This window comes from Castanea sativa, chromosome 2, assembly GCF_040712315.1.
Source record: "Castanea sativa cultivar Marrone di Chiusa Pesio chromosome 2, ASM4071231v1".
Classification (NCBI taxonomy): Eukaryota; Viridiplantae; Streptophyta; class Magnoliopsida; order Fagales; family Fagaceae; genus Castanea; species Castanea sativa.
Window position 1 is genome coordinate 37,825,615 of NC_134014.1, and position 14,093 is coordinate 37,839,707.

Below are 14,093 nucleotides of genomic sequence, written 5' to 3' on the forward strand. Positions count from 1 at the left end.
TGAGAAGCTCCTGTAATCTGAATTTGTACTTTAAGAGCATCACAAAGGTGAGGATCCTTGAGAGACATGTTGAAGTTGGGAAAGAGTGTAACAAAAACTGTTCTTGCATTTAAGGTAGTCTAAATAGTCCTTATGACTGCATTTTGATATTCCAAGAACCTAGAATCAAGGAGTGAAATTCTAGAGACTACAGGGAGTCCCTTTCTTCCATGGAAGGTTAGTGCCAACCTTACTGCACCAAAATGGAGGTGTGTGTATCCTTGTTTTTGCCATGGAATTACAAATTCTCAGGGAAGGGCAAGGGTGATAAAGTTTTCATTCTCACATGCTGGAATATTGAACTGATCAAACTTGGAGGCCTGAACATATTCTTTTACAGTAGAAGGATGAGAAGGACCTAAAAACTTTTTTATGGATTTTTTGAAAGAAGTTTGAGGTTTATCAAACACAGTGTAAGGAGATTTCTTACTATCTTCGAGTACGTGGGAGATTTCATACAAGTTGTCTAACCTATTTGCAGTGGATTTACGAAGAGAAAGATCAAAGGTAGATGTAGTGGTATCAGTAATTGCTGAAGATGAACTGGCCATGATAGTTTCTTCAAGAAAAAACTGTTTACCTAGGACCTACCAGGACAAAAAAGCCAACTCTAGGCTCAGACGTCCACTAGGTGACTTGGGAAAACAAGGTTCTTTAAAACTTTAAGAACAAACCCCTTTGTGTTCTACTTGATTATCAAATCCAGTGTTCTGATGTGATTAATACAGAGGATCCACGTATTGTGAAAACTGTAAATCACAGAGCATACTAATCAGAACAATAATCAAAGTATACTAAACAAAGGAAGGGAGAAACTTGTCACAGGGCTCTGATACCAATTATGAGAGAGTGTAAGGGAGAGTGAGAATAAAATGGTGTAAGAAGATTATGGAAACAAGATAATAACACATATTGTTAAGAAGGTATAAAAGAGAACATGAACATAAGGAATAAAACACAGAACAAGATACAACAAGCTTAGAGATTTCTAAAATCTATCATAAATATTAAAGCTCATGAATACATTTCATTTTTACTAACAACCAAAGCCCATGTAAAATAAAAATCCATGGCAATATATGGCATTTTTGTCCATTTTGTAGGGCTCACAATGAGAAAGCAAAAGGATAGGCCCAAGTGGAGAGAACCACCAAGTCAAAGGCCAACCAAAGTACTCAGCCCTCAAGACCAAGCCCAACATGAAGTCTTAGCCAAAACAGCCCATGTGTACAAACTAACCTAGTTGGAAAACTCCATTCAATTTTGCCTTCCACTGGAGTCCACCTCAAAAAGCAACTAAGCTCCCAAACCAAATTAGGAGTTGGCCACCTGTCTCATTAGCCTCTCTGCCTCCACCATTTCTGACGTGAACAGTACTATGGGGTTGAGCTGACATCAAAAAGCTGAAATGCAATAAATGCCATTCTTCCTTCCTAAGTTTCAGTTACTGCTGGAGGAAGCCATGACCAAATCATCCAAACTTCAGCAAACTAGTTTCTTTAGTACTAAAAATGACTAAAACTAATTCATGAACCCAGCCCATGAATTCCTAAAAGAGAAAATTTGTGAACATGTGGTTTAGAGGGTATAAAAAGATTTCTAGTAGGGCTCTCTGAAGTAGGCTAAAAGCTTGACACCTGGCTTGGGGTGATAGCTCCTACTCCTTGAAGCTCAAATCTTAGTTGCAGCACCAAGATTCTACCATAATACTTGCCTTAATCCCATTGGCTAAAACCAACCTTAAAACTCTCAGTATTTAATGCGAGATTACTCAAATATTCACCCACGTTGTATATTTCCCTAAGAAGATAAAATACCCAAAAGTAAATCACTCCATTTTTGGCCAAATTCTAGGTTAGATGCTATAAATTTTAGCTCCATATAATATTACCCAAAGGAGACAAACACTCAAAAAGGAGATCACACCATTTTTGGTCAAATCTCATGATGGATATTCTAAAAATTCTCTTGCTGATTAGATCCAACATTTTTTACTTTTGCTAATTGCTCCCTAAGCTTTACTATAAAAGGAAAGCACCATCTTCTCATCAAGGGGGATGAAATCCCCTAAAAGTCTCCATCAATCTTGTTATTTTCAACCCTAAATTCATAAATAAGTTCCTTTCTTTAGTTCATAAAGGCTCATACCCATCAACTCACAAATATTCCTTCCCTTTTTAACAAAGCTTAATACCAAAAAGTCTCATGATTAGCTAAAATCAGTCTCTCTCAACCATGGCCAAAAACAACCAAGTTCCTTTACCAATTTATTCCCACATCACCATATATTTGCTTACCACTCATATAAGATTAGTTTCCATCATTTACTATAAATCCTTCCATATATACCATCATGGGCATAAGAACCTTGGTCAAATATTTGCTGCACTAAGATGTGGGTCTTTCTCTCCCTTCATTCCATCCTAAATTTTCCTCTTTTACTTGTAATTATAGCTTTTAATCCTTATTTATTACTATTATAATGAAGGTCATAATGTCTTAGATACTTGTCGGTGGCGGTTTTTGCGCGTAGCCATGTGTCTTCTACTGGAGGTGTGACTTTGCTAGACCCGGATTTGTTTTGGGGAGTCCAATCCGAAACTTGACATTGGACTGCATAGACCAATGGCTTCCGGTGCATTTTAAGCCTACAAAATAGATAAAGCCCAAAGTCTTAGAATCATGATGATAGCTTTGATTCAATGGTAAGTTGAACGTTATTATTATGTGTGTTAAGTGATGTCCAAGATTAGAAAGTAATTAATTAAGTGTCATACATCCAATAATAGAATGAGTCCAAAATAATCCATATCTAGTTGTAGTTCATGATTCATGTTCAACATAATAAGGTATGTCCAGCAATGGTCTATGTCCAAATAATGTATGTAAAATAGTTTGTATCCAGTCGTGGTTTATGTCCGAATAATATATGTTAATTAGTTGGTTCAACTGTGGCTCATGTCCAAATAATATATGTCCAGTGGTAGTTCATGTCCAAATGGTATATGCCTAGCAGTGGTTTTATGTCCGGTAGTGAGATGTATTCAATTTATTAATATATACATATATATATATATGTGTGTGTGTGTGTGTGTGTGTGTGTGTGTGTGTGTGTGTGTGTGTGTGTGTGTGTTTATTAGTGAAGCATTAGTGAATCCATGTTTATTAAATAATGAGAAAAGATTAAAGAATTTTGCATCCAGCGGTGCAATAGTAACGAGTTAACGTATACTTAATAATGTAATTTTGAAGATAAAAAAATATTGATCTATCTTGTATGTTTCTGACTCCAACCGTATAGCATCACTTTGTTCTTATGATTTGTGGCTCCAGCCATATAGCGTTAATGAGCTGATAACACTCCAACAATATAATAATATTAGTCGAGTGGTATAATGATAATGAATAAAATATACTTAATAATATAAATTTGAAGATAAAAATATAATGACTTATCTTTATAGTTTGTAGCTCCAACCGTATAACATCAGTGGACTTAACATTTCAGAAACATAAAAAAATGAGTCAAGCGGTACAATATGATATTATGAGTCTTTTCATGGTAACTTCATGATTGAAGGAGAAAAATGGGTGCAACTGAGGGGAGAGAGAATATGTCCAACTGTGTGCATAGGTTGGTTAAGTTTGTCCCATGTAATATTCTTTTAGTTTTTAGTCAAATATAAGTGTTATTGCCTTCCATAAGAAAGACTTTTAGTATTAGAAATTTATGTCTTTCATGAGAATAACTTTAATATGAGATCATTGTGCCTTAAATGAGAAAGGGCTTTTAGAAATAAGTTCTTGGAAGAGGTATTGGTATCTTTTAAGATGTATGGGAATGGTAAGGAACATATATATTTTGTAAGATATGGTGTTTGTAGGATATATTAGAAATATATGTGATAAGTATGTATGTTTAGTTTGTGAGGAAAGTATTTGTAAAATATATGGAAGTATGAGATAGATAATATGAAGGTTAAATATAGTAAATACATGAGCTTATAGTTTCTGTTGGAGTGGTTTCTTGTGTTATGTCATGGGTTATGCTGCTTTCGAAGAAAAGAGGTATTGTAAGAGAAATAGAGAAGGAGATGGAGATGTGTTTATGGGCAGCAAAATGATGATATTTCAGAATAATAGAGTATGGGAGAGATGGGTAGTAGTGTTCTAATATGTGTGTTGTGTTGTTATTTAAGAAGAGAGGTTTCGTAAGAAAGATGAAAAAAGATATGGAGATGTTTAGAGATATGGCCGCAAAATGAATGAAATTTCAGAATATTGAGGATAAGAGATGGATGGATGGTGTGTGTGTTTGTGTGTGGCTTGGTCCTTTTTATATAAAGCCAAGTATGTAACTAGATTAGAATAAGTTGAAGGGAAATTTAGCAAATAAAGAAAAGTCTTTGACAAAGCAAGTGGTTTCATTAGTGAGTTTTTGTTTTTTAGCCAAAAAAAAAAAAAATTTTGAGACTTTTAGGCTCTTGCTGTAGCAGTATAGCAGTAGCTGCTGCAGCTGTTAGGTCTATAGCAATAGTTGTCCTGACACAGTTGGAGGATGTCAGCTGTGTGAGGTCTTCTGCTGGAAAAAATATTTTGCATTAAATTCATGGGTTTGGCTAAAAATGGTAAGACAACCTTTGTGGGATCTTTCTATTTCTGGTACTGCAACTGAAGGTTAAGGATCTTAGCTCAAAATGGTATGATTTCTTTTATAAGACCCTTACTTCTTTGGGTATGGCAGCAAGCTGCTGGGATTGGGCATTAATGGGTTATTGATGGCACTTTTGGACATGTGTCAGTTGCCTAAGCTATTGTTGGAGCTACTGCAGTTGCTGCTGGAGCTATTGCAGCTTCTACTGGAGTTGTTGTTGTTTCTGTTAGAGCTGTTGCAGCTTCTACTGGAGTTAAGGCAGTTTCTACTGGAACCATTATTGTTATTTTTGGCTAAGTTTCATTTCTTGGAAAATTATATGTTTAGTCCATATATAATTTTGGTAAGTAATAAACTAGTTGGTTGATATTTGATGAAATTTTAGAGATATAATTATGGTTTCTTTGTGTTTTGACCAAGTCTTGGAGAACAAGGAGAGCACTTAATGTTAGATATGAGATATTAATATAGATTTAGCCATGTGCTTGGGATTGATTTAAATGAAAATAATAATATAATTTATATAAAATAATATGATTACATTTTTAAACTTATATTATATGATGAACATTAATTTTTTATGTAAAGAGAACATGTAGTTTTATTATTTTAAATGTTATGTGATATAAGAGGCTTATCAGATGCTACCTATTGCACACTGACTCATAGAGTCAGGGAATCGGGAAAGACATGCTAAACATGTTTTCTTTTATCAACTTTGAACCACTGAAGCTTTACTGAATATACTTCTTGGCCCTCCAAATCACGACTCCCAAAATTCCCCCGATGAGACTCATGAGCTGAAAATGAGATGATGTGCCATGAGCTTGAACCATGGGCTTTGACGCCTTTTTATGTAAATATGGGCTTTTTTGGGCTTTAAAAGAAATTTTCCCAAAATCCATGATAATGTTAATATGGTGAGGGTTGCCAATGAAATAAAGTCATATGGTGTGAAAAATTTGTCCTCAACAATACTGTGGAAGTTTCTCTCATGTTGACTTAATAATAATAAGGAAAATATATAATTTTAATCATGTAAATACATTTATTGACTAATCAAACATTACCGCTGGAGGTCTATCATATTCACTCCTGGACCATTTTTCTTCTTGTGTACTTGTTATAACAGGTCAACGTTTATATTAACCGACTATGGAAGAAATGCATTAATTTTACTATACAAATACATTTTTTTTAATTTTCTGGACATCTACCACTTGACGTTTTTCTTATTTACTGCTGGACTATTATTTAAGCACTAAATGTGGTGGACCATCCTTTGTGCTAGCTTATCTTTGTAAGAGGTATTTTTTAGGCCTTATTATAATATTTGTTGGATGCAACCCGGACCTTGAGCATAATGGGTCTTTCACACTTCACTGATGGCCTTTGGGTCATATTCCAATCCTAAAGTCGAGTTTCGGTCTTAACTTCCTAAATATCATATTGGCGATGAAAATAACTTCCCCTAACAGTCATAAAGTGTGGGGAAAACAAATTGAGTCATCAACAATAACATATTAACTCTATGGTAGGAGTCCTTTTCAAATGAGTAAATCTAGGCTAAGAATTTGTTTTGTTTGGTTCTCCCTTTGTTGTTGTTTTTGTGTGTGGGGAAAACAAATTGAGTCATCAACAATAATATATTAACTCTATGGTAGGAGTCCTTTTCAAATGAGTAAATCTAGGCTAAGAATTTTGTTTTGTTTGGTTCTCCCTTTGTTGTTGTTTTTGTTCCTACTCGGTGCACAAAACTCTTACTTTTATGGAATTTACGTATCTATAATTATCATACCAAAAAAAAGAAAATCATATTCTTGATCTAAAAATGGGGAAAGAGATTTTAAGGGACAGAATAACTTCCTGTTATTTAAAACCCAAACAAGCAAATCAAATTTATTATTATTTATGTAGAAATGAGACTATACATTGATCCCATGTTCAAAAAACAGAAAAACTAGACAGGGAAATAATGGAATAGAGACAACTGAATACATATCATCAACTTGTCAGTGAGCCATACTTAAAAGCTAGGCAACAAAAAGTCAAGAGCTTCACATCAATGTGTTCGTGATGTCAATGACAAATCGATATCTGACATCCGCTTTCACAAGACGCTCCATGGCAGTGTTCACATAATCAATTGGTATAATCTCAATGTCAGCAGTTATGTTGTGTTTGGCTGCAAAATCAATCATCTCTTGTGTCGCCTTCATGCTCCCAATGCAACTACCACCAACTAGCTTCCTTCCTGTTATTCCATAACACTTATTAACACAATAGTCCCAGTGGAACTATAATATAGCAGCCATACGAGGGTTGATGAAAATGTAAGAAATGACAGCACCGCATGAATTCCAATCACTAAGCACTAAAGCTAGCAATTAGGCTTGTACAACATAGCCATAAATTATACACAGATTCTTATATGCTTATTATATTAACAAAACGATATGCCCTTTTGTTTTCGAATATAGAAAATGTTAAAAGCCACGTACTTACCTGTGAGTAAAGGAAAGACTGGCAATTCAAGCGGCTTCTCTGGTGCACCAATCATAATGAGCTTTCCTTGTGACTTCAACAGACCAATTAGAGGCATGAGGGGATGCATAACAGAGACTGTATCAATGATACCATCCAACGTGCCTTGAGCACCCTAATACGGTCGATGAAGTTAGAATCTTGGATGCAAAATACATTATTACAGTAATATTCACATACAATTTTCAATGCAACATGTTAATAACTTAGTACCTGCATCTCATCTTGGTCTTTGCTATCCAAAAACGAATCGGCACCAAGATGTTCCAAAGCTTCCTTCTTCTTGTTAAGTGAAGTACTGATCACTGTCACCTTAACCCCCATAGCTTTGGCAAACTTCACTGCAACATGGCCTAGACCGCCAAGACCAACCACACCCACATGCATACCAGGTTTGTCAAGTCCATAGTATCTCAAGGGACTGTACACTGTGATCCCAGCACAAAGGACAGGGGCACCAAAATCAAGTGGAAGGTTGTCTGGAATACAGACCACATAGTGCTCATCAAAAACCATGATGTTCGAGTAGCCTCCTTGTGTGATGGTTCCATCAAAGTACTTGACGCCATAGGTGAGGATCATATTGGGGCAGTAATTCTCAAGTTCGTTGGCACAGCTATCGCAAGAATGACATGCTCCAACCATGCAGCCAACACCAACTTTGTCTCCAACTTTGAACTTTTGTACCTTGCTTCCCACTTCTGTCACTACACCCACAATCTCATGCCCGCATTGTCCAATTCAATTCACATGATTTTCATATGGTATAGTAAAAAAAATAGAAATTAAGTCAAATCCATTCACTGATTTCATCCAACAGACACATAGGAAATAGCATTGAACTTGGCATATTTTGGTGTGTTGAATTTAAAAGGTTCTTAGATTTGAGAGAAGTGCAATATAAGTGCTAATTCACCCGCAATTGATACCATGATTTTATGAGTTTCAAGTCTTCTCCAACTGTAAATTCAATGCTAACAATTTTCTTTTAATCACTACAATCCTAGCACTGCAGCACACAGCTTCTATGTAAATTAAAAATCTGGTTGTACATTTCATTTGTAGAACGACTAATCTTGCATAGATAATGTGGAGGCTACAGAAACTTGAATTTGTAGAATAGTCAAATAAGTGGTGCGCTAACAAAATGGATCATATGTATTTTGTATGGCTATAAGAGCACCAAATGGTGATCGATTGATTAAACTTGGGAATGGATAAAGCCAAAGGCTTTAGATAACTAATATCGTCTAAGAGACCTGGCTAAATGCCTACATATACATCAGTATTTCTGTGTCTTTTACCTCGAGCAGTTTGCAAATAATATTTGCTAATATTAGCAAGAACTAAATAGTTCAAAATAAAAGTGCTTGTTGAAATTTATGTTGGGATATAAGGTTCTGATCAAGAACAAGAATAGAGTCCAGCTTTTACCGGCAATGGTTGCAAATCTTGAATTGTGTATTATAATGGACCAAATATAAGGCCTAATATTAGGTCTAGTATAATAAATATGATTAGTAGAAAAAATTATTATTTTTGTATGATTGGTATAATAAAAAAATTATTTTTTTGTAATCTATTTATTTTTATAAAATGGGTAAAGAAATAAAATGAAATAATGATTGAGACGTGTTCATTCTACTAATTTGATTTTTTTTTTTTTCTTATGCAAGAGTAGAAAAAATTTAAATCTTATTCAAATTAATTATTTTTTTATGTAATAAAAATTAATTTTATCTTTTACTTTTTTATCTACTAAACACATACGTCAAAATATTTTCTATTCCTTCTTTTTCAATCCTACCAACAAATTCATATATATATGGCCAAAACTTAGATACAGTATTTAAATGTTATTCCTTATGTTCCCCTTTTAAGATTTAGCAATGTGGTTTTTTTTCTCATGGGATGGAAGTTTATTTTTAGACGAGTAATACCACATGACAGAATCTTAAGAATGAAATCTAAACCACTGCACACTCTTGATGCAATGATCACTCCATAAATATAAGTGCTTGTGGGATGTGGGGAGCAAGGGTCAGGGTTTAAGTCTCTAGGAGGGAGTTTCACACACATATACACTTAGATTAAACTAGAATTGAATTCTATCTTGTATAAAAAAAAAAAAAATGAAATCTAATAAACAACACTTAAGTACTGTGTTTAAGTTTTACTATATATATTCTCAAAAATAAGAAAACAATACTATACTGTACATATATATAGTAATACTATAAATGGTAATAGACTAAAGTCATGGGAAACCTACCCAGGAACTAGTGGGTAGGTAGACATGCCCCATTCATTTTTGGCCATGTGAAGATCAGAGTGACATATTCCACAATATAGAATTTTGAACGTTACGTCCTTCTCTCCTGTTGCCCTGTAAGTTCCAAAATTCCAATTTAGTACATATATACCATAAAACCTTCATAAAAAAAATAAACATGAAGCCAACAATTCAGAACCTACTCATAAGAACCATAAAAAGGAATAAATAAATAAAAGCAAAAGAGATTTGGTAGGACTCAGATCCTACAATCTACCATGAATCATGGTTGACGCTATATTGACCAATCCCCGTAACCATAAGCACCAATTCAGCCATGAATAATAAATAAATAAATAAGTAAATAAAAAAGCAATATTTCCATGCGCACCATGTTTCATTGATCAAATAAATTCATTGATTTTTTGGTTATATCGTCTCTAAAATCTCGCAACGATCAAATAACATGAAATGATAATAATAATAATAATAATGAGATGAGCTTTCGGAATAATCTCGCACTTGGGTGCTATTTTTATATGAATTTTACAGTAAAATAATCCAGTTTAATTTTGATTGGCTCTTAAAAAAGAGCAAAAGAAGACAACGCTATTTTCTTCGAAAGTTCATGTTTGTGGCTGAGTTTATAGTTTCACCCAGGCATGCTACCTTACCAATAAAAAAGTATGATAGAAAATGATGACTACAGTGTAAAAGATGCGCTGTTTTTTGAGTCTTCAGTTAAACTTTGCTTTACCACAATTGTTATTAAATCATTTTAAGAAAATTTCAACATTACTTTCATGTTGAAATTAATTGAAATTTTTTTTTTTTCTCTTAAAAAGATTCTAAAAAAGTTTCCTAAACCAATATAGAAGGTCTATTAACATTTCATTATTGTTTCACACTTTTTTTTTAATAGATAAAAGATAGAAACTTGCTTCACAATCTTAACGTGAAGTAAAATGTTTCACATAATGTTCATAGTCTTATATGTGATGTACATAATTTAGGCATAATATAAAAGAATGTGCATACTGTTAAATATGAAATTGTCGACTTGAATTGTGACACTCAACTCAAAACCAACTGATGATAAGGAAGCATGAATTACCTCAAAACTAATCAGTGAGGACAAAGACAAACTCTTGAGTCTTTTATGGTATTTAAAATTGCAACTCACATACTTACTTTTAGAGTAATCATAGGGAGCCCATATTACAGTCTCTCCCAAGAGACACAATCAAAGCCAAATTACAAAATACAAAATACTTTATTTTCCATTTTCTTAATACTTTTTGAGAATCAAAATTATAGATTGAAATGAAAAATGAAACAAACAAGAGTAGTAGGAGAGAGAGAGAGAGAGAGAGAACCTTCTTGAGAATTGTAAGGGGGAGAGGTGGCCAGAAGTATCCTTGGCAGCCCAGCCAAAGGCCTTCTTGGGGTGCTCAACCTCTGGTGATTTCGCCATTTCCCTCTTTGTTAACAAGTAGAAGTAGAAAGAAACTAAGAAGGCAGAAAGTTTATATGGAGAACGAGAAAAGCTGAAAGAGTAACCAGAGGCTAGAGAGCAATAGAATTGCTAATGACTAGGGTCCTTAATTGTGTGATATATTTATATAGGGTCTGAGGAGGAAATAGTTGGGTTTTCTCTTTGGGTTGGGCTGACGTATTGGGTGAGCTAACATTGAGATGTAGGACAGGTGGACATTTTGACTAATTCGTTTTTTCTGCCTCGCCATTTACCGGGAGGAGTTTTCACTTTTCATCTTTGCTTGACACTAATCTCTTATTTGATGGAAGCTGCAGGCTTAATAATGATGGTGCTACACACATTTTACCACAATTATCCCGTATAAAATAATAATAATAATAATAATAATAAGTTAATGTGATAGTGACATATATTTCATCACAATCTCCTAGATAAAATAATTGTGGTAAAATATGTATATTTGTGTGCGGTACTGGCATTATTATTGTTGCTCCAGGCCATGACAAATCATCTTTATTTTCACCTTTTACAATAGCAAAGTTCAATTTCCTTAGTTATATCCCTGTTTGTGGGGTTGGAAAGTGAAAGGTCATATCTTTTATAGTGGAACATATTTTATATGGATTTGGCCGGTTACTTCGTTAGGCCTCACCATTTTGGATTTTGCGAGTAATTTTCAAAATCGATTTGACTATTTTCCCCTAATTCATTGTTTGGCTATTGAAAAGACTCTTCATTTTTCAATCACGTGGGAATTGTGATAGAAACTATATTCTTGAATTTTCTCGAGCACAAAAGGTGTGTACGAAAAATTCGGTACAACGTTCTATGTGCATAAACTTATTGTTTAGAAGAGACAGTGGCTTGATCTCACTAATAATACACCACTCTAATATTATAGAAACTATCTTGTAACCTCAACCATATATATGAATACACTTAAAAATATAAAATAAGATATATAAAATAAGTCTTATATATACAATTTAAATATTATTGATAGTCATTTTTATATTTTGTTAACTCTTAAAAAAATTTGTATGGATATTATTAGGTATAAAGTGTATATTGTCCATTTTTTTTAATTATTGTGAAACACTTTTTTTTTTTTACGATTCATTTATTCTAAACTCTTTGGTTTTTGTACTTAATAACTCACTTGGATGAATATTTATAATGTGGTCCCACATTTGATTCTAAAATTAAGAAATAAATTTTTTTAAGAACAAATAACTTAGGACACATGGTGAAAAATTAGAACTCTAATTTGAAATTTTAATTTGAGTTTCTCTCAGCTTCACCTACTATTATTATTATTATTATTATTATAGGTGAAAGCTAGGCTATTTAGTAATAGGGTAGACATTAAAAAATATTGTAATAGAATAAAACTTAGATTCAATGTCTTAGTTGTACATTAAGTTGTACAAATAAATTCAAAGACTCGTCCAATTAAATTCAAAGACTTATATACATTGGATTTAATTGTCCTTGGAAAAGGATAAGACGATCAACCATGTATTTGAGTTCATTCTCCAAAAAAAAAAAAAAAAAACCATGTATTTGAGTTTAATTAGGGAACTTAATATATAACACTTAAGGAATTGTATTTAATTAAGCTTTCTAATATGTCGTACAATTCATGGAATAATTGAAATTCATATTCAAAATTTTAAAAGAAAAAATCATAAATTTTATCAAAATTAAAAAAACGGAAATGTTAAAAAAAATATATATGAAAAATTACCATAAGTTATATGATGGAATCCTATCATGTTAGATCATTATTTTTAGGAAAATCTTTTCCCTAAATTACGCTCTGTTTGTTTCAGCATCAACGTTTTCTGGAAAATGGTTCATTTTCTAAAGAGTATTTTCTAGAAAACTATATCATTTTCCAGTGTTTGGTAACGACCTTAAAAATGAGCTTGAGAATGTTTTTTGGTGTTTGGTATGAAAATTTTAATTTTAATTTTTTATATTTCTTGTGTAATTTAAAACATGCGTATTATGTAAACTAACTAATGTAATCAATATTTTTAAAAAAAAACCAAGAATGAATTTAGTTTTCATACTAAAATTTTGACAATAGATATAATAAAAATTAGTTGTCAAATTTTCATGATCTCTGCCACTCATCTTGCTCATATATATGGATAGAAACGTCCACACACACACACACACACACACACACACATATATATATATATATATATCAATTATTTGTCTATATACATAAAATTGACAGGAGAATACATCTTTAATAAGTACAAAATAACAATAACTTTTCATTGTCTACTCTTTTTGCTGGTACACTAATTGTCTACTATGGTCAACCAAAAGTCTTTAATATTACTCAAAATTATGTATTTATATAATGTATTTACATAATATATCATTACTACATGAAATCTGCATAATGTATCTATCAACAAAAAAAATTATCTTATGTAAAAGCAATTTAGAGCCATATAGGCATTATGTTTAAAGCTTTCGTCTTTTACTTCATTCATTCCATATTTCTTCTTTTTTTATTTTTTATTTTTTATTTTATTTTTCTAGCACTTTTATGTGAAAAAAAAAAACTTATACATGGAATCCATCAAACCAAAAGTTTCTTAGAGAAAAGAATAAAATCAAGTTTGAAATTAAAAATAAAGAATTGGGATTTTGGTAGAGAGGAATGAATAATTACCGCTGCAAATATATTCTCTTTCAAGTTGGTAGAGAGGAATGAAATAATTACTGAGCAATGAGGGGAAAAAAAATCTACTCAAAGAACTGTGTTATAAAGGGGAAGAGAAATATGGAGAGAGAGAGTGAGGGAGAGAGATCAATGGAAGATGAGAGACCAGAGTGAGTGACAATGAGGGTGTGAGGAAAGAAAAAGAAAAGGGAAAAGAGAAAGAGTGAGAGTGAGAGAGAGATTGTTTTCCAAAAAATTTTTTTGGAAAACAAGCTATAAAAAACAAGCCTTATTTTTATTAGGATTTTCTATTGACTAAAGATAGTTTTCCATTGACCAGTTTTTTTTTGTGCTACCAAACACTGAAAAATATGGAAAACTATCTTTACAGAAAGTTTTC

General features: G+C 32.7%; 1 protein-coding gene across 1 annotated transcript; it reads right to left on the reverse strand.

Moving 5' to 3' along the window:
- Positions 1–6,537: 6,537 nt before the first annotated feature.
- Positions 6,538–11,096, reverse strand: LOC142626200 (putative mannitol dehydrogenase). The gene is made up of 5 exons (XM_075799995.1): positions 10,886–11,096; positions 9,509–9,623; positions 7,451–7,963; positions 7,199–7,352; positions 6,538–6,947 (listed from the first exon to the last, which is right to left on the reverse strand). Exons 1-5 carry the CDS (start codon positions 10,981–10,983, stop codon positions 6,751–6,753), a joined length of 1,077 nt encoding a protein of 358 aa, XP_075656110.1. The 5' UTR covers positions 10,984–11,096; the 3' UTR covers positions 6,538–6,750.
- Between the last annotated feature and the right edge of the window lie 2,997 nt (positions 11,097–14,093).